Genomic DNA, 26,434 nt, shown 5'->3' with positions numbered 1-26,434 from the left:
GTGACTTGAAAAAGAATTCAGATTTCCAGCTGAAGCAGCTTAGAAGCTCCACTTAACATCACCAATCTTGCCAGCGCCAAGGTCGGCAAAGGCTCTGAAGACGGCAGGGCTGACGTCAATGTGGTCGACACCACATCCCATACACTTGTCGACGATGATAGCAGTCTTAGTGATGCCGCCGCGGGAGATGGTGATCGTCTTGCCACAGTTGGGGTTGTTGTTGGGGTTGCCTCCAGCATCACCCATGGTGATGTGGGAGATGGCGACGACCATGTCGTTGTCTCCGTTGGTTCTACCACAGGAGCCCAGCGAAGGGTTGAACCAGGTCATGACACCGGCACCACCACCACGGCGGTCAAGGGAGTTGTTCTCAGCACTGCAAACACCCAGGTCAGAACAAGCCAGTGAAGAAGACAAAGAAAGAGATACGTACGGCTGGATGTCAGCGTGAACGCGGCAGACAGTGTAGAGGAACCACTGCGACTGAAGAACTGCTGTTTGTCTGCCAGGGATAGGGAGCTACCCCGCTCCCGAGGACTAAGCTTCCTAGAGCTGAACTGATTCGAAAGAGGCTGAATCCAGATCTCCATGGGATCATAAGCCTCTCTGGAGGAATTTGTTTGCTTTCAGCATCTGGGGGGAGGGGGTAAGGGGGCTGCTTGTTGGTTCCAAGCAGCCTGAACAAACACACTTTACCATGAACGTGATAAGCCATAACAAAGGAACCTAAGGTAGTACAGGGAGCTCAGTTTCTGCAGTAGATATGATTTGAGGTCTTGTGTGACCGCACAGTTGATGATACCGGAGCATATTTGAAAATGCAGATACTCTCCTCGTCCAATACAGGACATTCTCAAGATATCCAAACCACTACGCCACCAAGGTATGACTGGATCTTTCCAGCTCCTAGAGAATATCTCCCAGTTGGCACTTAGTAGAATTCAAATGAAGGTCCAAAGTCAATTCTTCGTTTTTTAGCACTGGCTGGTGTGCTTGCCCCTTGCATCCACATCGCTCTCACCCCCTTGTGACACGGTACACCACAGTGCTGGGTATACAGACACACATTCAGGGTCCTGCTAGCTTAGCCCTTAGGATGAGACTTGAAGGTCTCCATATGGGAAGGTGAGATTTTAAGGTGTATAGATGGCATTGAACAGCGACTGACATTTGATTGGGTAGATCAAGATTGTGGTGATAGTGGTGCCTCTGCTCTCTAGAATTAACCTAAATTTACGTCGGAGTCAACCACCACGACTCATAGCCCCCGTCTCTCAAATGAGAGACATCTGAGAGAACTGATATTCAACTTGAAATCACTTGAAGTATGTTTTGGCTTTTTAGGGAATTCCTGGTTTCCGAGGCGAGCGTGGTAGTTAATTCGGTGTAGATTTCGGTGGATGCCGGTCAGCCAAAGTGGGCCCGGTGAGGTCGGTGAGCAAGCTTTGAGCTAAGCCGCTTTGGGAGCTCAACGTCAGTCGGGAAGTGCCGACTTGATTTTTCTGACGCGCCTTGCTGCTCCCCAAGTGCATTTCCAACGCGGTCCACATCCCACAGTCGGCGCTCACCTCCACGACTAGCACCCGCGGCGTGCAAGCATCGTCAGCCCCGTCCAATCGAGCATTGTCGCCAACGACACAGCGAACCACGATCGAAATCGCGCATGCGCATTGACTCTCGTTCAGCATCGTCCCGCCGCCCTTGACGTGTCCTCCCAACACCACCGCCCTGCGACAGCTTGCGATGATCCATTGGGTCTACTAGCATCACAACATGGACGTCCGATCAAAGCCCCAGGCGTTCCTGTCTACGTATGCGCCACGTATTCGAAGCTACAACAACTCTCTCTTGACACCTGTCCTGCAAGCCGCGGGACCCTCTGCACCCCTCTCGCGAACGACAAAGCGCGGAACCACCATCATCAACTACGCCGAAGATGGATACGACGACATCGACGACGATGATGATGATAGCCGTCGCCGCCCGACTGGCTTGCGCAGTTTGAGAAGAGAGGACACTGCCAACAGGCTGGATCTGTCTGATAAGGCTGGCAAGGATACAAACGAGCCGGTCGACGTACAAGGCATTTGGAGAGACTGGTTTGGCAAGGGACGCCAGGTGCGAAGCGACCAACAAAACTCAGCGCAGGCCGACCTGCCCCTTACGTTGATTCCAATCCGCATCGAGCTGGACATTCCGGCTTTCGTCCCTCAAGTGCCATTTCCCTCAGCGCCTCACACCGTCGACACCAGCCTGCCTCAATACCGTACGCAGGAAATGACGCCGCCCTACCGACTACGCGACAACTTCCTCTGGAACCTGCACGAAACTGTCATCACGACTGAGCAGTTCGCGCAGACCTACGTGCAGGATCTGGATTTGCCGAACCGCCACAACACGATGCTCGAAATCGCCAAGCAGATTCGCACGCAGCTCGAAGAGTATGCTGGCGTCGCATTGCACCCGCTATTCCATGCGCAGTCGCAAAATCCCGGAAACAACGATGCGACAAAAGCAAGCTCTGTAGCCAACCATGAAGAGTCCCCCACTCCTGCTACTGGCGCTGTCAGCCGCTCCGATACCCCTATGCAGAACGGCGGCTTGGGCACACCAGCCAGGGCCAAAGAAGCGACCTCAGCTCCAGATGTTACCGCACACGCCACTCCCATTCCCGTTGGCTCCGATGAGTACGATCATGACGACGCCTACCGATGCATCGTAACCCTAAACATCAATCTTCAGTCGACCCTCTACACCGACAAGTTTGAGTGGTCTTTGCTGCATCCTCCTGGCATGCCAGAAGCCTTCGCTGCCCAGACCTGCGAAGATCTTGGCTTGACTGGCGAGTGGGTTCCCGCTGTCACACATGCCATCTATGAAGCAGTTCTCCGACTCAAGAAGGAGGCCTGTGAGGCCGGCGGCCTTGTCATGGGATGGAATGGTCTCCGCGAATTCCCCAACGATGCTACGGCTGGAGCAGATGCCGGATGGCGTTATGACCCCGAGAATCTGGGTGATCCTTGGGAGCCCAAGGTCGAGTTCCTCAGCAAGGAGGAGATCGAGAAGCGCGAAGGCGATAGAGAAAGACAAATCAGACGACTCCGCCGTGAAACTGCCCGTTTCAGCTCAACGACTGGCTTGGTCGGTGGCGTGCCATTCTCTGGTTTCGGCAATGTTGTCGAGGCTGTAGAGGAAGAGCGCATGGGCAGAGGTGAGCGATCCAAGAAGAAGAGGCGATTCCGCAGTCTAAGCCCCGTCGGCCGGTCGGGCACGCCAGGCGGACGAGGCACTCCCGATGTTGGATCCGGTTATGGTGCTGGAAGCGGTTTGTCGGATCAGGAGCGGCTGTCTTGGAGATGCGCTCACTGCGCTCTCTGGGGCTCCAGTGTCTGGGCGGTAAGACCTGGGCCCAATGGACCAAGGGTAAGTCTCTCAATTATTTAACTCCATCTGATGTGCCCTCGCTAACTTTGAACAGTCATTGTGCCAAAACTGTGGCCTGCTCTTTGAGCGCGACGGAAAATTGCCTCGCCAAACCAAGAACATGCACCTTACGGTCATTAGAACAGCATAATAAACAGATCGGTTACTTTGAGGCGGGCTTCGAGTCGAATGGGAAAATACGGAGTTCCCGGCAGATGACCTCCGATTCTTCAGGATTTCGGGCTGTGGGCCAATGTTTTGTGTGTATAAGAGGCGAGGAGGACGGTTCTGGCAGGCGTTTCAGGGGTATTTGGGCCTCTGGCCAACAGGCAGTCAAGGAGTCCGGCTGCGAGCAGGGTTGCGAGATATTCCATCTGCTTTTGGAGTAATACATATCGAGACACTGCCTCCTGGCAGATATGATAGTGTAGATTAGGTGTTCAAACCATTACACACTTTGGCGAGCTCTCGAAAACTCAGCGTCAGATCAAAATTCATCATATAGTCATTGCGACTATCGCTTTTGGTCCAATCCGTTCTCGGGCCTCGAATGGTGGTAGAGGAGGTGCGTACAGTGCCTGCTACGGTGTAATATCGGGTCCATTGGAAACGCGCACTGTACATATCTTAGCAGCGACGAGCACCGTCCCCTCCTCACCACTCTAAACTTCACACGAACAACATCGTCGGACCGGTCCACATGTGATGCTCGATTTTCTTCCACGGAACAGTGTCACTTTTGCGACGTTATTTCCGCCTTTTGGTCACCAGCAGTCCGCGGCTACTAACGTTAGCTTCTCTGGTTACAGCCGCCAATGCGACGTCGTGGCGAGAGGAAGCCAAATCGGGACGTGAAAACCACGGAGCCTCGACTTCAACCTCCGCAATGCGAACGCGCGCTTTTCCTTTAGGGGAATGTCACCAGCAACGAATCCACCAGCACGACTTTTCCCGGGTGTTTGGGCAGACCGCCGACCCCTCTGCCCGTGACGGCTGGAGCTTTCGGGCGGTACCTGAGAGGCACTGACGCCTGGGTGCAGCCTGGCCACGCATTCTTCACGTCAACATCTGGGCCGGGTGGTGGGGGCCCGCTTCTCGCTTCTGCGGCGATGCCGTGAGATTCAGGAGGAGAACATGCGCAGAGTCAAGTGACTCCATGTTGTTGACTGTGGTGGGTGTATGCTCAGGCGTTGAGGACATCTGGAAGCTGACGGTCATCCAGCCGAGAACTATGGCTGAGCCCGTCCGTCGGCCCATTCTGCCCAAGCCCGCAGCTTGAGCATCGCCCGAGGCGACAGATGCCAATTTCGGCTGGTATTTCGAAGCAGACGAAGATCAACTTTGGCGCTTCTCGTTGCTGTCCAAACCGGTCCCGTCCCGCTGTTCGCGGCGCTTTGCTGTCCGCAGCTTCAGTTCGGTCCAGTCTACTGCTCACGATAAGACTTTCGCCCAGTCAAAATGCCCTCTGGGTGACGCGGTATGGACTCCGTCATTCCTCGCTTAAGCGCCACGTCGATATTGCCAACCACACGCGTTGTCAGCGATGGGTGCCCTCTGTCGTATCCCGCTCATTTACGGCTTCGTCGCGACACTCGCCTATCACCACGGCCGGCTGCTGCCGACGGGGGCAAGGTTTCACGTTCCTGGCTTCAATATGAAGTCGCAGACGTGTGGCGGCCACCCTTTGTTAGCGAGCTGTTCGTGCCTGGCACGACACGCGTCAAGGGAGACGGGCCCGAGATCGAGAGTAATACACCAAATGCATGCAACCTCACGATGCCAGAGCACAAGCACAAAGCACTATCGAAGCACTGACGGCTCGCGTTCCCTTGATTCCGAATAGCTAGTCGGCATTCTCCCCGGAGCTGTCAACCAACTTCACCTGAGGCTCTCCACATCGTCAGCCTCTCTTCCCCGTGGAGTCCTCCGCACATCGACGCCACCGGCTTTGGACTGCACGTCGTCGGAACTGGCAACTCCAGAACATCATATCAACTACGTGGTCACGGCTCATCTTCCGCCCACCCTGACGCAAAACATATGCGGAATCTGCGAAATGACAAAACCCGGACGGCCCAAGCCGATGATCGTTTGCCTGGAAAGGGCTCTCCACGCAGCCACCTGATGTTCGGCTGTGAGGATCTTCCAGATCTAGTTTGCCAGAGGATATTCGGACACGCACGCTCCACAGGAATGCCTCATCCGAGCATGATTTGCCCACCATCAATCACAAGCCCAAGCACGATAACGACCAGAAGAGATCTTGACAAACGCGTGGCGAGGAAAGATGATCTATGGTTTCGATACTGAATGCGGCGTCGTTGAGTTGTCTGCCGATCACCACCACATCTGGCCGTGATCTGGACCCTGCCATGGTGAGAGGCTGAGCTCAAGCTTCTTGATCCTCGCCGCCCAGAGGCTTCAGCTCTCTTGGTTATCACGGCTAAATAGAACGGCCCTTGGCAAGTTGCGACGTGGAGAAGATGTCGTCCGAGAGCGGGCTTGTCGCGTAGAGGTCGCATGCTAGACGGCCAGGGCCTTGACAGAGGTATTGCTGAGTAGCATCACACCGTGGCAGCCTCCCAAAGAATCCCGCAGTACCGAAGACTAACCGAAGCCGGTTATGCAGAGGTCAATGTGACCATCAAATGGTGTGGTGGTGGTCCAGCCGCCCTGCTCTTAACACATGCATTATGGGAGTCTTCATCCGCCGCCAGATTGGATCGGTACCCCATTTATCTTGCTACAAATTGCTGTTCATCTGGTTCTGAACCCGTCCACTTGGTATGCATTGATTACAGTGTTGATCAATTAATAACCTAAAGTCAAAGCCAAGTTGGCCGAGAGTATTGGCAGCGCAACCACGTCTCTTGCTGAAGCTTGACGACTTCAAATCTATCACCGTCTGATCAGACGGTCTGGCGGCGACTGGAAACGAAATAGCGTACCAAGAAACAAAAGATGGCGTTTTTGAAAGCAAGGAACAAAGCGGGTGCATGGCAGTCATTGCCGGGCGCCCAATGGCGTTATGCGGGGAGTAGCTCATCCCGCAATGATGTGCCTTGAAGGTTGGGCAGAAGACCCTGGAATGGTGCCGCGAATGCGGGGAGCGACTCCAAAAGGCATCACTCGCGTATCTCTGGTGTATCACAGGCGAGAGGGGGGCACAAAGGCACATCCCGAGTTAAGCCGACGAGTCTGGCGATGTGTCTTTCGGCGGCGACGCAGGAACTCGGGAATATCGTGAGGGTTGCTGGTGAGGTGAGAGTGACGGGATCTTCGGGAAGCGAAACGATCACGAGGGGGCGCCGACTTTTCCAACTCAGGGAAATGAGTCGTCTTGATTTCTCACGATGGCTTGCGCCTTTTTGCAGATAGGTAGGCTGACTGAACAGTTCGAGGCAGTGGTACTCGGCGGCTACCCCTCCGTGTTGGGCGCAGAGGAAATAAGTGCTCCAATGAGCTCGGTCGGGAGGCGTCCCACATCGGGCAACCTCACTCTGGATTTTCGACTCGGTCGCGCCAGCTGGTCTGCTGAGAGGTGTGACCAGCCGCATGGCCGGACGTGACATCGTGCGTTCACCTCGTTTGAATCGGGATCCTAGACAATTAGAACCCGCGTGGGCGGGTACCCCAATCTCGCCGCCCATTCTCCAACTCGACGCTGGGTGTGCCTCTTCTCCAAACTTGCCTAGATTGGCAACCCACAGAAACCTTGGCTCGACGACGAAGCATCATGATCCATGGTTGGGTGTGTTCCTGGAAGACGCCAAGCCGACAATCTCGCTCACGCTTCTGCCCGGACCCGCGCCTCGCACCTTGCCAACGATGTCGCCCCGCTATCTCATGAGGTTTCCCAGCCTGTCAAGTGTGCCTGGATGGCTCTTGGCTATACCAGGCCAGAACTGCCATGGTCAAGATTGTCTCACGGCCCGGATGCCGTTTGCTGTCGGATCTCGCCCTGGCTAGCCGTGAGCTTCTCCCCCTCCCCCAGCTCGGAAACCGGGAAGCTCGAAGGCTAATGTGCGAAAATGCACATTATAACCGACTTACAGATCATAGTTCTCCTGAAGAATACCTCTATATAAGATCATCATCTCTCGACGAGAGTTCGGTTTCTTTCCTTTCATCCTCATCCCAATCATTACACTCTCTCCCTCTTCTCAGCCCAGCATCCGCTACAACACCACGTCGTTCACGATGCAGACCAAGTTCGCCGCTCTCGCAGCCCTCGTGGCCGCCGCCCGCGCCCAGCAGGCTTGCTCCTCTCAAGCAGAGGTCCACCCCAAGCTGACCTGGCAGACCTGCGCTGCTGGCGGCTCCTGCTCAAGCGTCGCCGGCTCTGTCGTGCTCGACTCCAACTGGCGATGGGCTCACACAGTCGAGGGCTCGACCAACTGCTACACGGGCAACACCTGGAACAACACCTACTGTGCTGCCGGCCAGGGCGCCAACTGCGCCACCAAGTGCTGCGTCGACGGCGCCGACTACCCGGGTACCTACGGTATCACCACCAGCGGCAGCGAGCTGAACCTCAAGTTCGTCACCACCCACGCCTACGGCAAGAACATTGGTAGCCGTGTCTATCTCATGGAGAGCGATACCAAGTACCAGGTGAGTTGCCTTCAACTGTTAGTAGACGCTTCCGTGTACTGATCAACTACAGATGTTTACTCTCCTTGGCAACGAGTTCACCTTCGATGTCGATGTCTCCAACATCGGCTGCGGTCTGAACGGTGCTCTGTACTTCGTCTCCATGGACGCCGACGGTGGTCTTTCCAAGTTCTCCACCAACAAGGCTGGTGCCAAGTACGGTACCGGATACTGCGACTCGCAATGCCCTCGCGATGTCAAGTTCATCAACGGTGTTGTAAGTACACGATGAGCAATCCTTGTTCAATCTGGACGCTAATCAACTGCCAGGCCAACGTCGATGGCTGGAACCCCTCGAGCAACGACGCCAACGGCGGTGTTGGCTCTCTCGGTGCCTGCTGCGCTGAGATGGATATCTGGGGTACGTGAACTCTCAACCAGCTTCCATATCTGACATTTGACTGACATACTCTCACAGAGGCCAACAAGATCTCCACTGCCTACACCCCTCACCCCTGCCAGAACAGCGCCTACCACTCTTGCGTTGGCGACGCCTGCGGTGGAACCTACTCCTCCGACCGCTACGCCGGCGACTGCGATCCCGATGGCTGCGACTTCAACTCCTACCGCCAGGGTAACAAGACCTTCTACGGCCCGGGCTCCGGCAACACCATCGACACCACCCAGAAGCTCAGCGTCGTCACTCAGTTCATTAAGGGCTCCGACGGTGTCCTCTCCGAGATCAAGCGTTTCTACGTCCAGAACGGCAAGGTCGTCCCCAACTCCCAGTCGACCATCTCCGGCAACTCCGGCAACTCCCTCACCCCAGCCTTCTGCTCCGCCCAGAAGAAGGCCTTCGGCGACACCGACGTCTTCAACCTCCGTGGCGGCTTCGCCCAGATGTCCAAGGCTGTCGCCGCGCCCATGGTCCTGGTCCTCTCCCTCTGGGACGACCACTACGCCAACATGCTCTGGCTCGACTCCTCCTACCCCGTCAACAAGGCCGGCCAGCCCGGCGCCGACCGCGGAACCTGCCCGACCACCTCCGGCGTCCCCGCCGACATCGAGTCCAGCGTTCCTGACAGCAACGTCAAGTTCTCCAACATCAAGTTCGGCCCCATCGGCTCCACCTTCAACAGCGCCGACCCCGGCACCACCACCTCCGCCACCATCAGGACCAGCACCACCAGCACCGCCCGCACCTCCTCCACCGCCAACCCCGGCACCGGCACCGGCGCGAAGCAGTACGAGCAGTGCGGCGGCCAGGGCTGGACCGGCCCGACCACATGCGTCTCGCCTTACACCTGCTCTAAGGTCAACGACTGGTACTCCCAGTGCTTGTAAGCGATTCCAGAGGTGGAAGGCTTCTTGGTTACTTCCTCTGATGAAGGCAATGACGCTGTGAGATGGGAATGAGTGACGACAAAGACTTGGAAGAAATGAAGACTGCATTGGCTGGGATAAAAGGGGGATCCTTTGAGAGCATTTCTCCCTTTCTGAGAACAAACCTTTCTTGTACATATTGGACAGTTTTTTCCCTCTGTTGGCATGGTTTTCGTGCTGATACATCGCATATAAATCCAATCATTCGTTTGCTAAACCATTTTCGCTTGATCCTATGGGTGATGACGGGAGTCTGAAGTGCTTGGGGCGGAGAGCTTTGCTTGTTCGAATGTTTGAGAGATGATAGTGGCTTTCCTGATCAAACTTCACTCAGCGCAGAACGACCAGTCGTCTCGTTGAGGCTGCCTGATTTCCTTGCTAGGGAGACTGTTTCCCTGTAAGTTCACATGTAGTCGATATCAAGGTATTATTACCGTCGTTGTCGTAATCATCATCCTCATAGATATCCCCAAGTGCACAGGAAAACCAGGTGGCGTCTTATCCTCTACCAAGTTCTGTTTTCGGGCTGTTCTGCATATCTTCCAGCGGAGTCGGACCACACCTCAGGCTGCCACTTCACCTCGGTGACGTGTCTCGCTCACCCACCCTCGGTGCCTCCTTCCTTCCAAAAGGCAACTGCTTCCCTCGACCACCGAGCTCTTTCCCCAAACTCATCAGAAAGAATTTTCACCTGGCTGCGCGACCGCCTCGCTTAAATCTCACCGCCCGAGGCGGTCGACTTTGTTTTCCTCTCAGCCCGCCCGTACCTACCTTACTACCTCTTCCTTCTCCTCCCTCCCAGGTCACCTTCTCTTCTTCCTCCCCATCCTCCATCCAACTCAACCTTCTTCCCTTCACTTTCACAACCACAACAACACATCACAAGAGTCACATCACATCACAATCACGTCGCAGCCCCTCCCTGCCCTCGGCAGGAAGGGGGAGCAATCCTATTCCCCTCTTTTCTCTCCTTGCGCTCACTTCTTCTTCGCGATTTCCATCCTGCGCGCCTGCTCAATCAACTCACGATCGTCTGGCCCATGTGCCCGCGAAACCATCTCACCAAAACCCCTTCGACGAAGTAGGTCGGGGGCGCTTGCCGTCCAGAGCGTTGCCGTCTACTGCCGGGCCTGCCTTACGGTGTGCTCCTCGTGCTCCGGTACCGCGACACGTCCAAAAACACCACAGTAGGGCGAAAGCCGGGCAAGTGGTGTGAATTGTGGAAACCCAGATCTTTCCTTTTCTTCTTTTCAATCCACACCCCCAACAGGCATGAGGCCGGACTTGGGGCGAATTGCCAACTTTCTACCCACTCACACAGTGACGAACCCCCAAGAGGCATGAGGCCGGACTTGGGGCGTATTAACATATTTCTACTCAATCAAACAACGACGACACTATCCTATCTTCGCTCCTGCTGTTCTCCGCCAGGTCTGATGGGAGGATTGCCAGTCCGCCTATCTGCAAGCACCTTCAGGTACGTTCACGGCACCCTTCCTGATGGCAGAAGTTCTCTCTTTCCTGTTTCCTCGTCCTCGTCATGATTTTTGAACATCGGTTTCCAAAGACTTTCGTCTGCTTGGTTCAAGAGGATGCGACGATCTTTCCCCAGCCATCTCTACTCCTTCAAACCTAACCTGTCTTTACTCAAACGACGATTTGCTAACGTCTTGCTAGATTCATCCGCTAGACAACTCACGACGCTCTGAATGTCTCATGGTCCTTAGCAATGACCTTAAACTGCTGTCCCCAGGCTACGCACGACTTTCCTTCAAGCCCTCGACCTCCGCGCAGGGGTTCATCCTACTCAAAGTCTTCCAACGCCTTCCCGCCTTTCCTACTTCATCACTATTCCGAGACTCTGCTCTCACTCTTCGACGGATAGACCCGTCATATTCCGAGCCATGCCAAGCTCAACTATTCGACAAAGTAAATCTTCCTCGTCAAGTCAACTCGAGAGGTTTGCTCGTTCACCCTATCAATCCGAGACCACGCTATAGCGCCTCGGGATCTCACCTTGACGAATGCGTTCGTCCCTGTCTTCATCAACAAACTTCGGCCGGCGATTCAGTGTGGCGAGAATGGGGTAGGGGGTATGCTCTGCAACCCTTTTTTCTCTTTCTACAACTCTTTTCTCTGCTTATGCTTGCATTCCGCCGGACCCTGTGTCTCAACCGTTACATTCGATCTTCACTGCAACCGCCAAACTGACTGACTGACTAATGCCGTTACTGGCTGGTGTCGTTGGTTTTCTTTAACACTGGAAAGATTAGCGACGCAAACCGAAGCGATTATAATGGATAACCACAGCAAATCCATCAAAGCCCTTGGCACCCCGCTTTCTGTTCTACAAGATACTCAAAGCATGTCCTTGGCACCTCATACATCTTCATGCCTCGGTCAATCATTCGACGGAAGGAGGTCCCTTGGCACCCTGTTCTGCTACCATTCATGGTGGTTGAAAACACGTCCCTGGTACCCAACCTGTATCGACTGCACACCGGTCTCGGCACACCCGGCTCCCCATTCTTTGGGACACCGAAGGCACACTACGATTGATAAGATCTCGTTTGATCTTGAAATCACAATTCAACACGCATGGACTGGAATGTCTCTGGTCTTCCCGGTCGTCATCTCTGGTCCTGCAAACCTTCACAACACCACACCACTTCACAGCTGTTCTGATGGCTTCGGCCGATCTCTTCCTCACTTTCCTGAAGGGTTCATGCCCTGCTACTTTCACCGGCTCATGCCCAATCCCTGATGGAAGCAAACATGGGACTGTTTGCTCCCGTCACGTACGGACTCCCGTCATTTACGTTCGGTGTATACCGGGCTGTAACCCCTTTCAAAAGAAAAGCCCAACCAACAGGAATATCACCTCGTGTGTTTTCTATTCAATTGAAAAAGCTGAGACTGGTCCTGGGTATGCCTCGCTTCCCTCTTTTCTGTCCCGGCCGACGTAAAACTGCCCAGCGCACGCTCTCTGATGCACAACGACACCTGGCACCATAGCCTGAGATCTCCCCGGCCTCCAGCGACATGTCCTCGTGCTTCGTTTCATGTACATCATCTCACAACCGCAACACCGCGTCCCGCTCTCAGTCCAGTGCCGAGAGCGGCCGCAAACATGTTCGTGGTCATCACCGAATGGAGGGGCATTCGTCACCAAACATCAGCGTTGCGCCATGGTCAAGACAGAACAACAAAAAACTGCCTATTTGCCGGATGGCACCTTCAGTCTTGTCGACTACTCAAGTTCACTATGCTCACCCGGCCTTCGTGGCCAACTATTGGAGGTCAGATCTGGCACCATGCCATACAAGCATGTCCTCATCAGCTTCCAGGTTTGCATATTATCGCCTCTGTCTAACCCAGGACTTCCGGTTCAGGCGCCGGTTGCGGTAGACACCAAAGGCACCCATTCACCAAATACCTCGATCGACATGACACAAAGGAAGGGGGCGGTTATTCGTGGAGGAACAGCTATTGGAAGGTTTCTCCGGCCAGTCTATAGACACTGGCAACCAAGGCTTTCGTGGCGGAGGATGCTGGCTCGCCACCAGGAGGGAAAGGAGGCAGGATACAGGTAGACTAGTACATCCGAATGAATGTCTTCTTTCCCAATTGATGGTTCTCGTGATGTCGTGATCGTACTACCATGCGCGAGGACTTTTACTAATCGATTGTATACTTCCGACTTTCGGGCCGCTGAGAAACTCGAGGACTCCAACAGCAACGACGACGACCGGAACTCCTCGCAAAACTTTGCAGGTTCAAGAAAATGACGATGATTGGTCTGGTTCAGTCTAGATTTGACGACGACTCGGACAGTGCTGGTTGAAACCATTATCAATATCTTCAAATACCCGGCGGAGGCGCATCGCTGCGACCACCGTCCGCATGCCAACATAGATCTCCCCACCCGATGTTTGACTCCGTGGTATATATACACACACGCAACGCACCCATGCCCAAAAAGAAATGCCGCCTCCATAACCAGAATGTGTCCAAAGTCTTCTCCGCAACCCCAAAACTCCTACTGTGTGTTTGTGTTTGTGTTTGCGTTTTCTCTGTTATCTATACGTTACTTTCATGCTTGGGGCCAGTTGGCCGCGGGCCCGGCGGTGCCGTTCATGCCCATGTTGAGAAGGGCATCAATATCGCTCATGCCCTCGTTCTCGAGGACGTTCATCAACTCCATCTGCTGCTGTTGGCTGAGACTGCCCTGGCGCTCCTGCGACCAGTTGAAGGGCTGGCCGCCGCCGAGATGATCAAGGCCGAGGCCAGGATTCTGGTGATTGAACCCGTTGACCTGGAGGGAGTCGCCGAAGAAGCTGTTGCTCATGGAGCTAAAGGCGTCGGGGTTGATGAATGGTGGTGGCGGGTTAAACCAGTCGTTGACTGGATTGTAAGACGGCAGCGGCCGCTGCGGGGGTGCTGAGGTCGGCGGCATGCCAAAGGCCGGCCCCCGCTGTCCCGGGTGCGGCGGCGGCGGTGGAGACATGTTTGTGCTGTGCTGCACCATATTCGGTGTGCCTTGTTGAAGAATTAGAGGGGATGAGTGCATTGCGGGAGTTCCCATTCCTCCCGGCGTGCTCATGGGTCCCGGTGTGCCCATTGGCCCAGGTGTGCTCATGGGTGGCGGCGAGATGGTTGAGCTTGAATTTGTTGGCGTCCCGATCGGCTGGCTCATAGGTCCGAATGACTCCGGCGGCGTCGGCAGCGCGTTGCCAATGGTACTCGGCGGCGATGAGGAAGTATAACCAGGCGTGGTTGTCGCCGGCGGAGTTGCATCGTCCGGCATGGGTGAATCAGGAGGATACGCCGAGAATCGGCGGCCCATGGAGTCGGCGGTCGGGTTGCCCCAGATAGAATTTGAGCGGAAAGTCGGCTGAGGGGGCGGGAAGCTGTTGTCCCACTGGAATGTGTTCATGGACTCCGGGGTTGCGTCGAAGACGAACCCAAATTGAGGAGGGTTGTGGGGCGGGTTGACCTTAAACGTCGGGGCTGCCGAGGGTGCCGTAGATGCCGAGTTCTCTGAGCCTTGCGGCGAATCGCCGTCAAACATGGACGGGGGAGTGGTGAAGGTGCTTGAGGATTGCAAGACGGGCGTGTCTCTGGCTTCGTAGCTCTGCAAGCACGCCTTGGCAAAGATAGAGTAAAGTTGGACAGCTTGAGCAGTGCCTGGCCAGCGCTCCGTACATTGCTCGAGAATATCGAGCGTCTGGTCGCTTAGCTCCTCGACTTCTTCTCTTGTGTGAGCCTGCCGGATTTCGGGATACGAGATCGTCCACAGCAGGGTGTTGAGAGACATGTAGAGGTTCAGTAAGAAGACCCATGTGATGTCGACAGCTGCCTTCTCCATCTGCTGCTTTGAAAGGTTGATAATGTACGAAGCTCCCTCGAAGCAGATAGACGCGGCTCGAGCTGACGGCCTGGGGACTTGCGGTGACGGGCGGTAGAGGAAGATGCGCATCTGATGATATCTTCCGGTGAACCTGGGACTGTGCGATTAGCTGTGTCCGCAATGGATTTATCGTGCAGTCGCGATGATAAACTTACCATGGCCTGCACCAAGCCGGGTTTTGGGGCGACGAGTCGATCCAGCCTTGAATTTCGCGCTCCATCTTGGCAAACCAAGGGTGATTCTCGTCTCTCGGTTCCTCCCGTTTCTTCTCGTACAGAACTCTCCTAATCTCGGCTTGCTCCATGCGCATTTTGAAAAAGTGCAGGGCGACAAGTTTGTTCTCGCTTGGTGGCCCCTGAAGAAGACCTTCGGAAGTGATGTACTCGTCGTCGACAGTAGCGAAGGGCTCAACGTCCATACGGTCGTCTACTTTGGAGAACCCGTTGGGCCGGCCCATGCTGTGTGCCAGTCCTGCCTCCATTGAAGTGACAATGTAGGCAAGACGACGGCGCATATCGAGGGTCAGGGGGTCCAGTAGGCCCCCCTGAGCAATGGTCTTCTCGTCGGTGAGGCCCTCTGCTTGACAGATGCGAGCTGCCAAGCCAACCATGTAGTACACGGCGGTCCTCGTCGGAGTCAGCAACGAGTACTGGCCGATCAGGGCCAGACTCTGCAACGACTTGAGGTCCTTTGGACAAACGACCGCCTCAAAGTGCTCCATAGCCGCGAGGTAGTAACTGTCTGCCAGTCCGGCATACTGCGGATCCAGCTTCTGTAGACTGATTGCGAACACCATGCGGACAATTAGATTCTTGTAGGGATCCTGGTCACCCGCAAATACGGCCTCGAGGTCTTCCAGGAACTGTTTCTCGTGCAGTGTGGGCCAGAATACTTGGGCTGTACGAGACATACGTTAGGAGGTGAAAAGTTAGGATACGCGGCAAGGAGCTTACATCGTTGGCAGAAAACGTCCACCAGCTTGTTCGCAACAGGTCGTGTAGGCAGAGCAGCAGCTGGGTGCGCGCTGACCATTGGATAGCTCTTCTTGCGGTCCCTTGTCATGACGATTGACTGCATGCGCGTCATTCTTCTCGCGCGTACTTCTGGGATCAACTCGGATATTCTCTTTGAATCAGTGAAGAGCTTCGCGCCCTGGACAAGCAATCGGGTCATGGCAATGCCACTGCTTGGGCCCAGGTATCGAGGCGTTTCATCGGTATCGTTCAGCTTCACCAAACCACCAGGGCGCACCATGTCCTCGTCGATGTGGGAGAACTCGTCGTCTTCGTCGGTGTACTGGCGCAGTTCCGCCTCGAGGGCGCGCACCTTCTCCTGAAGCTTGATGACATAGTTGCGGTTGATCTTCTTTCCCTTGGTAGTGTCGAAATACTCGCATACGGAGCCTGCACGTTCGCACGGAAGGCAACGAGGTAAGGTCGGATCGCATCTAGTTTTGCGCTACAGAGGAGGAGAGGTCAACACGGGTCAAAGGGAGGACACTCCTGGTATCACATGGTGGGGGCCAAAACAGGGCGAGGACGGTGTACACACCTGACGGCAGCGACAGCAAGCGGTGAGAGTATGGGCAATGCGATTCGAAGGACCATCGCCGTCGTGGTCGTCGCCACGACTAGGCGGCGGACCACGGATCTGCTGGTGGTGGTAGGCGTGAGGCGGAGGCGGCGGGGGAGGATGGTGATGGTAGGGCGGGTTTCGCGCCATCATGTTCATGTTGTTCATGTTGCCCAGGCCATGGCGAAAGACGGCGGCGGCATCCATCGGCCGGGCTAGTAGCTGAGGAGAATCCCCAGCTTAGATGTCGTGAAGGGTCTGAAGAAGTCGCGAGAGCCGGAAGAGGCGGTGCTGCTCTCCACGATGCTTAGGAGGAGCGAGGAAGATCTGGAGAGTCCGGGGACCAGAAGAGAGATGCAGTTGGCGGGCGACGGCAAATGGTTCACGAGGCGGAGATGGTGGTAGATGAGGGGTTCGATCGGGTACAGGTCGAGGCAGTACGTCTCATGGTTTGACAACGGGTTCTCGTCTTTGGCCAGTGTCTCGGAAGAACGGGCTCGAAGCTATTCGCGCGAGGGGAGAGGATAAGAGGGGCGTTCTTCGTCGCGTGGACTCGGCGGTGGTCGATTGTTTGGTCAGAGGCGTCGAGCATGGGAGACGAAAGGGACGATGAAGGTCCCACTTTGGAGGTCCAAGTCCAAGTCCAAGTACTCACTCGCAAGGTCGTCCGCCCGCACGCCCGCCGACCGCGATCCGCAGGCCAGCGGGCAGGGCAGTCACTGGCAGTCAGCTCGCACGCCAAAAAGGTACATCGACTTGGGTACCTACACCACACCTCAGCCCATGCCTTACCTTACCTTACTCCGTACTCACAGTGAGTGACGGTCGGGCGCAGTTGTCGTGCGGCGTGCATGGTTGGGGGCGCTGGCGGCAGTGGTGGTGCTAGGTGCCTGTCCTGGTGCAGGAGGCAGTGGGGCATGTGGCTGCCGGGAAAAAAAGATACCTCCGTGACAGCGATGATCACGGCGGGCCATAATGTACCTCTTAAGACGCAAATGCTGGAGAATAGCCCCCGAAGTCCACCAGAGGACGGGGTGCTGATTCGCTAATCACGGCATGTTGGAATCGGGCAAGGCGACGGGCAAGGTTCACAGGTACCAAGGGCCAGTAGGGGCGTTTCAGAACCATTGCAGTGGAGATCTTAACAGTAACATTAAGACGGGACGACAGCGCTGTTCCTTCTGGAAGAAAAAAAGGGACGGCTTTCCTTGGCCTGGCACCTGGCCTTGACGGGAGACGTTGGACGCTGGAACAGTAACACTGCGCACGGCAGGTGGGCGGGACTCCATTTGAAGTGCAATGTAGGTATCCGTATCGTACTTTGACACCGTACATGCATACATAGTAGAGTACGGGCGCTGGCTGTCAGTCAGTCAGTCTCTTCTCGCCAAGTACCTTATTACTTGACCCTACCAAGGTAAGTTGTGGGTGAAAACGGAGTCGAACAAGACGCCGCCGCCCCCAGGGAACATTCCATAGAGTGCCTATCAGTGATCACAGATTAATGTGGACAATATGCACTACTCCGGATGGTACAAGCGCCACTGGTAGCCCTACCCAGGGGGCTCTTCCCTGGAGCTTGGAAGATGGGATATTGCCAAGGGAGGGAAGGCCCAAGGACGGACATTTTGTGGAAAGGCGTCTGCGAATCCAGAGTGGCATGAAGGTGTTTGGGGCTGCTCTCACAGGCTCACAATAGCCAGAGAAGAGAGAAAGAGGGAACATCCATGAGCAACTTACCCGAGAGTTGTGTCTACTTCGGTTCGGTAAAGACCAGACAGAGATCCATGGATGGTAATCAAGTTTGCGGCGCTCGGAAGAACACCTCAGAAATGGAAAGCAGCTTCCCCCGTTTCCCCCCCTTTCCTCCTGCGGCCGCCTTACTCGAGTCGAAGTTGCCATTTGGAGAGCTCCTGCTCCTGCTCCTGGCTGTGCCTGTGCCTGTGCTTGTGCTTTCCATCATGACGGGATCATGCTCCTGCTGCTCCTGCTGCTCCTGCTGCTCCTGCTGCTCCTGCTTCTGCACCTGCTGGCTGCCCTAGGAAGCGGCAGGCCTGGCCCCACCTTTTCCTTCCTCAGTGCGTTCTTTCTTTCCATTGCCCGCGTTCCCGACCATCCGAAGTTCTGATTCGCCGTGTGTCTCCACGCAGACCTCACATCCCTGGGCCACCTCTTGCAGCAGGTGCAGCACACTGTCTGAGCGAGCTCCTGTTCTTTCCACGGCGACACAGACTTGAGAACGGGAAGGAACACTGAAGCAGATGCGACTCGGGAAAGGAGGCAGGAGAGGAAAGCGTAGCAGATGCGGGAAACAGGAGACGGGACACACGCAGTCGCATCACCTCCTGAGTCCTGGCAATCACCTGTCCTTTCGCACACGTGCAAGTCCAGGTCCAAGTGCGAGCTGTGACTGACTAACCAACCGGGCAGTCAGTCCAAGGTACCTTACGCAGTACCGCGACACGACACGACACGACACGACTCACCTGCTTTTGCAGCCCTTGGTCATTTCCCTCAGCAGCAACCCTTTATCGGTGATTCGGTGCTGCTGCTGCTGCTGCCTCCATGCGCGATCGGCCTGGCGGATAACCGAGCCGGCAGAATTTCCCCATGGTTTTCATTCTGCCCTCGTCCTCGTCCCAGGCTCGCCAGGCCAGGCCATGCCATGCCATGCCATGCCATGCCATGCCATACCATACCATTCCGCGCCATGCCCACGTCCAGGCCCAGGCCTCGTCACATCATCCGAGCCGAGAGTCAACCATCGATCGTCCAGATCGCGACCGCTCAACACACAGACGACAATTTATTGTTATTTTTGAACAACAGCACGAATCAATCAAGAGAAACAAGTCCAAACAGACACGGCACGATACGATGGAAAACATCAACGGCCGAAAGTGCCGCTCATGACGGAGCCATGACTAAACGACCCTCGACCCTCGCCCTCCCCACGTCCACATCACACCGCTGTCTGTCCATCACAACGCTCCTTGCTCGATTGCCCTCGCGGCTCTGTCCCTCTACCCCGCCCTAAACCTCATTTCGAAGGATTCCCGGCGCTGAGCAAGCCTCTTCTGGACAAGCCCTGCATCGATCTCTGTTAGCGCTACCACGAACCCAACTGCCTGACGCATGCGCTTCATGCTTTGGCATTCGCCGGTCTGGACTGCACTCAATTTTCAGTTTTTCAGAACGCCCTGCGCTGTTCGGTATACGAATAGTACTTCGTACGGACGGACCGGACTGCGCTTGTCACTTTTGACAGCCATCCATACTCGTCCATCAAGGCCCTGAGTAGTATCATCCATGCTAACGCAGCACCACGCACTTTATTCAATATCGCGATCACCATCGTCTGTCAATGCCGCTCCAGTTTATCACAGAAATAAACAGCGAAGCTGTCAGAATTTTTCGCCTTGTGGGACACCAAGCAGCGAAGGGCCCTGCATCACGCAACCCAGGAACGCAAACGATACCCTCGCAACTCAGCTCCTAGAATTCTGCTGGACTGGACCCCTTCGACCCCTTCCCTTTCAGAGTGGGGGAAGGGGATCCCACGGCCCTTCTTTTGCTTCTCCCAGACTCCCACTTCTTCTGCCATCCAGTCTCGGCGAGGGGAATTTGCTCCATGCCCACGGCACCGCACCGGCAACGCACCGCACCGCACCTTCAGATTGTCTCATCGAACCTGCACGAAGAAAAATATCACCTTGTTTGACCTGCCATGCGGCGCGTGGCTGTCTGGCTCTGGTCTGGCCTCTCCACCGCCACGGTTGGCGCAAACTGAGTCACTTCGCCCTTCGCCGCTGGTTTATTGTTCGTCTGCCGATGAATGAGCCGCTACTCTTATCTACACATTCGCGAGCTCCACGTACCCTCGCGTCTGCGTCTGCGCCTGCGCCTACGTCTACAGTACGTACGTCCGCGCCTGCGTCCGCGTCCACGTCCATTGTGCCCTGGTCTCCGGTCTCCGTCCCCCGTCTTGTTCGTCCCGAGTCACCTGTGGGCGCTATTCCCGATTTGGTGATTCGCACCCAGGTACCTTGGCACTCAGCGCCAGAGACGAGACCACCTAACCCCCAGCAGGCACTGAACGTTTGACGGAGTCCGATGTACCCGCCGTACTTTGAACGACGCTCGCTCTCGTCTATCTCGAAAATGGCTTCCAAGGTCAAAAGGGAACAACAGGGGATGCCAGACGGTGGCCCCGAGCCGAGAAAAGCTGAAGACGGTGCCTGAGTTTGCGGCATCCCGCAGTATCGATGCTGTGCATTGCGCAAGACGGCAAGTCATCTGATCAACGAAAAGAAGCGTGGGGCCAGCCAGAGGGACTCGCGCCATCAAAACGCCTCTGTTGGCCCAACATGTGCCTATCACAGCCCTCGACAGCCGACATGGACGGTCTCGGTCAAGGTCAAGGACTCCAAGGTCGCGCCCAACTGACAAGGAGGCCGTCTTGGATGTGAGACGGGCCCGAGCAGAACCTTATCACCACGACAGGCACCCTCCTTTCTGGCGCAGGACGTCTTCTGATTGATTCTGCGATGCTTCCTCGCCTTCTCAAGGTTGTCGTGTGTTGCCCTGAGCGATAGTTCGTCTGCTATTTTTGACCCCAAACTACTGCGTATTGCGTTTATCGGCTTGAAATTACGTCGTATGCCTCGATGAAATCTTCCATGTCGGCGCTCCCGACGGGCACATCCGCGCACAAGACTTGCCAAAAAGTCAGAACCCCGGCATGATGCAGGCCAATTTTCGATATTCAGCAGGACGTGAGTGGCAGTGGCCCAGGGGAAGGGACCCGGGGCGGGCTTTATCTTGGGAAAAAGAGGGCAAGGGGCAGGGGAGGCTTGCAAGCGTCGTCGTCAAGTCACTTTGTACCTCCCTGCCCCAGCACGGAGCAGCTGCTTTCCAGGGCACTGAGTGCTGAGTATCCCGCAGGTACATCCGTACATACAAAGTAGGTATGTGAACGGAGCCCAGGCGGGGTAAAGACGGTGTTGCAACAACCTGGCAGTCGCACAAGAGAGGGGAAGAGTCGTGTCGAACTCGACTGTGCCGTCGATCCCTCCTCTCCAAAGCCCAAGACCAGACCTACCTCGAGACTGCGCCGTTGCTTGCGACCAGTACAACCCCGCGGAATACCGATTTGCGAATTCCGTGTCTTCTTGCAGTCTACATCCCCCTAACTTCGCAGACGGTATACGAATACGTACAGAGGGACAGCCAGACAGGCGGCACTGCTGCTATCTATTACCCATCCGCTTGCAAGGGTGAACGACTCGCGCGCCGTCTCGTCTGGAGCGGCTGACCTGGAGCTCAACCCCCTCGCTCTCGCACTCCTGCTGCGCTTCGTCACGCATCTGCTGCACTTCTGCGCTGCAGATCACTCCCTGACTGCGAGATACCTACCAACGCTTCGTGCTGCTTCCCAACAGCCGCAAAGCTTCTAGCCGCCTCTTAATCGCATCACCACTGCAACAGTGACCTACCTGCCGGACGCATCCAAGCGGTTTAAGCTTCAGCTCCAGCTCCAGAACCATCCGACAGCCGACGCGCCACTGCAGCATACGCGCGACCTGGCGCTTGCAATCTGACGACCTGTTCACTACCGGGCTCCGGGCTCTGCTACCCACGCTGCAGCCTTGTCTGGACCTCCAAAGTCCGACGACAAACCCGGCCTTCTGCCCGCTTACGTTCATCTCGTCCCGACTTCATCATCTTTGCTCACCCCGGCCCCTTTCCCAACGTTAATCACCGACGTCATACTAGATATATCTGGCACCGCCCTTATCGCCATTCATTCCGTCTGCAGCTCTCCGGAGGTCGATATCATAACCGCGTGGGTAACTCAACGGCTTGCAGTCGACAACTATCTCTGTAGTGCGGCGTCGAGGCACGGCACCTCGCACCCCGTCGCATCTCATCGCTCCCAATGCCGCGATCAAGTTTCTCAGATAACCCGTTGTTGCGGGTGTCGCGGCCCGTCTCAGCGTGTTCGCGATGTGAGTACCATGTTCGCGCGGCTGACTGCTTCTACCTCATGCAGAGCTAACATTGCCCCACAGGTCGAGCCGCAAAGGTCAAGGTACATTGGATCCTCCTCAGCTGCCCAGCCTGACGTATCAAAGAGGAAATGCTGATGAATAGGTTTGCTATTCTAGTGTGATGGCAAGCTCCCAGCTTGCACCGCCTGTGAGAAGGCTGGCCGTGAGAATGAGTGCTCCAGTGCTAATGACCAGTTTGCCCGAGGCAAAGAGAGGAGGTACGCTTTTCAGAGAGCCTTCATCAAGGCATAGATCGCTGATGAATCGCAGCTACGTCGCCGCATTGGAACTGCGAATCGAGAAGTTGGAGAAGCGCTTAAAGTTCGCTCAAAATCGGAAGGCTTCGGTCAGCAATCATATTAACGACGAAGCTGCTCCTCCGGCCGATCGCAAAGACTCATTAGCCAACATCCGAGCTGCCATCCACCGAAAAGCCGCACGTAGTAGAGAAGAGTCTGATGTGAACGCCCTTGTATCCGATTTTGGCTTTCTGTAAGATGGTCCCATAGCTCTGCTTCGTCTTCCTCACTGACACCTGACAGCTCGGTCAACGCAACAACCCGTGACTTTGAGCCATCCCTCAGCAACATGACGTTTGCTCGCTTGGTGTTGGCGGCAGCGACTAACGACAAAGTTCCTGATCCGACGGAAGACAGTTTCCCAACGAGAACGGACGCCGCGGCCACCATCGACTACTACATGAACAACGTTCATGCCCTGTTTCCCTGCTTCCCCAGGGACCATGTTTTCAACGTTTTGGACGCGTTCTATCAACAAGACGAGAGAGTGAAAGAAAAGCTTCAGGACTCCGACTACTGGTTGCTGTACATGGTCCTGGCGATCGGCTACTCCGCCCAAAGCAGAAACAAAGACGACGAGTGCTATCGCTGTGGCCTTGACTTTGTCGCTCGAGCATTGCCGTTTGCCGATAAGGCGCTGATGCCCGGTTACCCAACACAAATCTCATCCCTCATTCTCTTCACGCAGTATTCTATGCTGGACCCGGCTCACTTTGACAGCTGGTATCTGATTGGATTCGCAAGCAGGGCAGTAGTTGATTTGGGATTTCACCAGGACCCGCCTCAGCTGCAGGTTCCCGACAAAAACGCCCAAGATTTAAGAAGGAGAATGTTTTACTGTGTGTACGCGCTTGACAGGTTTGTTTTTCCTCCATTTTGTTCTTTGTAATACTTTCTGACATTGAGCGTAGAACAATCAGTATGAGCCGCGCCCGATCGTTCTCGTTCACAGACGATTCAGTGAACGTAGAGTACCCGAGCCCCTCGGCACCACCATCCGGGGCCATCACTGGAACTCAGTCTGCCGATCCGGCGCTGCTTCTGTTCCAGCTCAGACGGGTTCAGTCGGAGTGGTATCAAACCCTGCACCAGGGAGACTCAGCGCCGCTCCCCGATCCTGCTTCTTTCATCTGGCAAATGTGCCTCGAGATGAGAGAGTGGCACGAAAACCTGCCCGAGAAGGACAGTCTTCCGGCTGGCATTCGGGAGTTATTTGAGCTGGAGCTGAGGCATAGCTACGTCTATTGCCTCGCGCCTAGTGATCGCTCTCCTCACCTAACCGACTACGCCCGAAAGCTGATCTTCGAACACGCGATTGCATACATGAACACCATTCATGCTGTCGCCCATAACTCCGTCAACCCAGCTTTCTACACCTCCCTTGATGCGCTCAAGGTCTATTTCGTGGCAATGCAGTTCTTCACTGTCTTCAGCGCTGCCCGCGAACTTCTGCTCTCTGAACAGCGCATCATACCGCCCATCACACGCCCAGGGACAGCACCTCCTCCTCCTTTACCACACCGTCAAATGGGTGGCGAGGATAACGTAGATAGGAGCATACGATGCTTACAACAAGTTGTGGAGACGCTCGGGAAATTCTCCGAGAGGTTTGATATCGCTTCATCTTTGAAGGATGGGTTTGAAAGTATATCATCGGAGTTGTTCTCGTGGCTACAAGTCCGACGACAAATGAGAGATCAGCAGCCGCAACAGCAGCACCATCAACATCAGCAGCACCAACAGATGCCTCCCGGCCCGTCGCCGCCGCAGCCGCCGCAGCCGCAACATCCTACTCACCCGCCTCACCCTCATCCGCAGGTGCTCATGACACACCCGCAAATGCAGATCCCGGGCATGATGCCACAGCCTGGGCAACATCCAATGATGCAGTACAGGTGGGTTGGTGATGGCTCGGGTCAGATGATGCCTGGGGGCCAGCCTGGCCCAGGCGGCCCCCCTAGATGAGATATTGAGTTAGACTGGTAGTGATTGCGTCGGCGCGTAGGTTAGAAAAGTACACCGGGACACCCTGTATTCTTAGATTATGAGGAAATGCTTAAAGGATTCTGAGACCAAGTTACCGTCGCTGACTTTCACGCATGGCTGCGGGCTACACGCTTCTCTCTAGCCCTGTATCTAATATCCTCTAGCTCCCCCTGTCGATGGCTCTCTCTCTCTCTCTGGCCTTCCCCTTGCGACCAGTTTAATAGCCCTCTGGGCGACGTGACTAACTTGAGCCTTCTGGTTGTATCTCTCCTAGCTCTCTACCTGGGCCCAATGGCTGACCTGGACCCTCCACATAGTTAAACATATCAAAATCTACAATGTCTAGAATTTCAATAGAAGACCCTTCCTCTGTCAATACATTGAAGTTAAATAAATCGGGGGACTGTGCGTTGTCCGGAAAATTCTCGTTTTCGGTTTGGGATGTTGGGCACGAGGTCGCGGCTAGCCAAATGGACGAGGTGTCTGGTCGTCATTATCTTCTGTCGTAGGACCTACCATAGACGCATAAGGTTGTGGATTAGCCATCAACCCTTGGTCGCTAGGACGACAACTGGCTCCAGTCCCCTCTGAGTCTCCTCGACACCACCGAATACCGTAATAGCCCGGCGATTCCCCGTGGGCGTTTCTCCGACCTATTCCTCAAGACATCCATCCATCCGCAAGGCAGAAATCTCGAGGGTAAGTTCGACCTCTTGTGTTACCTGAATGGTGAATACTCCAACAGTCGGAATGAGGGCACATGATAGCTTAGACTGTGCTGACGACCGTAGATTGGCGTCTCGGATGAGAATCCTGAAGCCGCGACTTTGCCTCGAAAAGTTACGATCACTGCAGATAAGTATTCCCCTGAGCTCACGGTATTCTTCCGACGCCCTCTGCTCTTAGCAAGTACTGTGGCCGTTTTGCCAATCGCTATCCAGAAGTCCCTTGTGACGCCGCGCAGACGAAGTTCATCTTGATCCACTACGAGATGAGCAAGACGACGGTTGGAATTGCTGCGGCGCTGGTGGTTGTCTTCCGTTTACTTCTCAGCGCCCTCGTTGGCGTTGTACGAAAGAGACTGGAGACCGGAGTGACGGTCGCTGGTGTTGGGATTGGGGTTATGGCCTTGTTTGTGGCTGTCATCAAGGGAATCCAGAAGTAGGTTGCCTCGCAAGGATGCGTCGCTTCTGCGATGGTTGGAGGACTTGGTAGATTGTCGACAGTGCTGTTCTTTTCTGGTCCCTTCCTGTACTTACCGCAACTCTTAATATTGCCGTGTGAAAGATATACTGGGTATCTGACAACTTGCATAACAACAGAATGGAATTTACGCATGTCTGTTTTGGTTACGTAGCTACTGTATAGGTGCAGGCAGCCTCGAGTCCAGCTTTCAATGCGAGTCCGCTGTGCATATGAGAGATCAATGAGAAGACACCGATAGCCATGTTATCGTAGAGCAGGTTCCTGGACCATGGAACGTCGGGTCATAGCCTGGATCACCGGACGCCGGCACGGCACCCGCATGTGTCAACGGGTAAAAGGCGGGGCCGCTGCTGCTCCACATGTCACTTCCCCCAGCTCGACGTACCGATGAGTGTCACATGAGCTAGCACGTGACGCTTTATCGGCCCCTCGATAGGTACCTCGATGGAAAGAGCAAATCAATCATCTCCAGGAATGACTTACAAAGGAATTTTGCTGCCGAGGACTCACGA

General features: G+C 55.3%; 5 protein-coding genes across 5 annotated transcripts; 3 read left to right on the top strand and 2 right to left on the bottom strand.

The window, feature by feature from the left end:
* Nucleotides 1-39: 39 nt before the first annotated feature.
* Nucleotides 40-590, bottom strand: CGGC5_v016712 (Allergen Asp f 7; the record flags this gene model as incomplete). Its single annotated transcript, XM_066153561.1, has 2 exons — nt 40-376; nt 430-590. The coding sequence occupies 2 exons, from the start codon at nt 588-590 to the stop codon at nt 40-42; spliced, it is 498 nt and encodes a 165-aa protein (XP_066007069.1).
* Nucleotides 591-1,773: 1,183 nt separating this feature from the next.
* Nucleotides 1,774-3,574, top strand: sfh1 (Chromatin structure-remodeling complex subunit sfh1; the record flags this gene model as incomplete). The annotated part of the gene is made up of 2 exons (XM_032037314.1): nt 1,774-3,423; nt 3,479-3,574. 2 exons carry the CDS (start codon nt 1,774-1,776, stop codon nt 3,572-3,574), a joined length of 1,746 nt encoding a protein of 581 aa, XP_031884064.1.
* A 3,759-nt stretch (nt 3,575-7,333) lies between these two features.
* Nucleotides 7,334-9,360, top strand: cbh-1 (Exoglucanase 1; the record flags this gene model as incomplete). The annotated part of the gene is made up of 6 exons (XM_032037313.1): nt 7,334-7,394; nt 7,479-7,537; nt 7,591-8,037; nt 8,090-8,293; nt 8,347-8,437; nt 8,495-9,360. 6 exons carry the CDS (start codon nt 7,334-7,336, stop codon nt 9,358-9,360), a joined length of 1,728 nt encoding a protein of 575 aa, XP_031884060.1.
* A 4,132-nt stretch (nt 9,361-13,492) lies between these two features.
* Nucleotides 13,493-16,549, bottom strand: uaY-5 (Positive regulator of purine utilization; the record flags this gene model as incomplete). Its single annotated transcript, XM_032037312.2, has 4 exons — nt 13,493-14,900; nt 14,965-15,706; nt 15,763-16,267; nt 16,361-16,549. 4 exons carry the CDS (start codon nt 16,547-16,549, stop codon nt 13,493-13,495), a joined length of 2,844 nt encoding a protein of 947 aa, XP_031884059.2.
* Nucleotides 16,550-22,319: 5,770 nt separating this feature from the next.
* Nucleotides 22,320-24,695, top strand: uaY-6 (Positive regulator of purine utilization; the record flags this gene model as incomplete). Its single annotated transcript, XM_066153560.1, has 6 exons — nt 22,320-22,389; nt 22,453-22,472; nt 22,549-22,649; nt 22,702-22,923; nt 22,974-23,588; nt 23,642-24,695. The coding sequence occupies 6 exons, from the start codon at nt 22,320-22,322 to the stop codon at nt 24,693-24,695; spliced, it is 2,082 nt and encodes a 693-aa protein (XP_066006895.1).
* Between the last annotated feature and the right edge of the window lie 1,739 nt (nt 24,696-26,434).

Source organism: Colletotrichum fructicola (assembly GCF_000319635.2).
Source record: "Colletotrichum fructicola Nara gc5 chromosome Unknown KSG_Nara_v1_contig11, whole genome shotgun sequence".
Taxonomy (NCBI): domain Eukaryota; kingdom Fungi; phylum Ascomycota; class Sordariomycetes; order Glomerellales; family Glomerellaceae; genus Colletotrichum; species Colletotrichum fructicola.
Note: the sequence above shows the minus strand (reverse complement) of the source record. Positions and strands in the feature narration are given on the sequence as shown.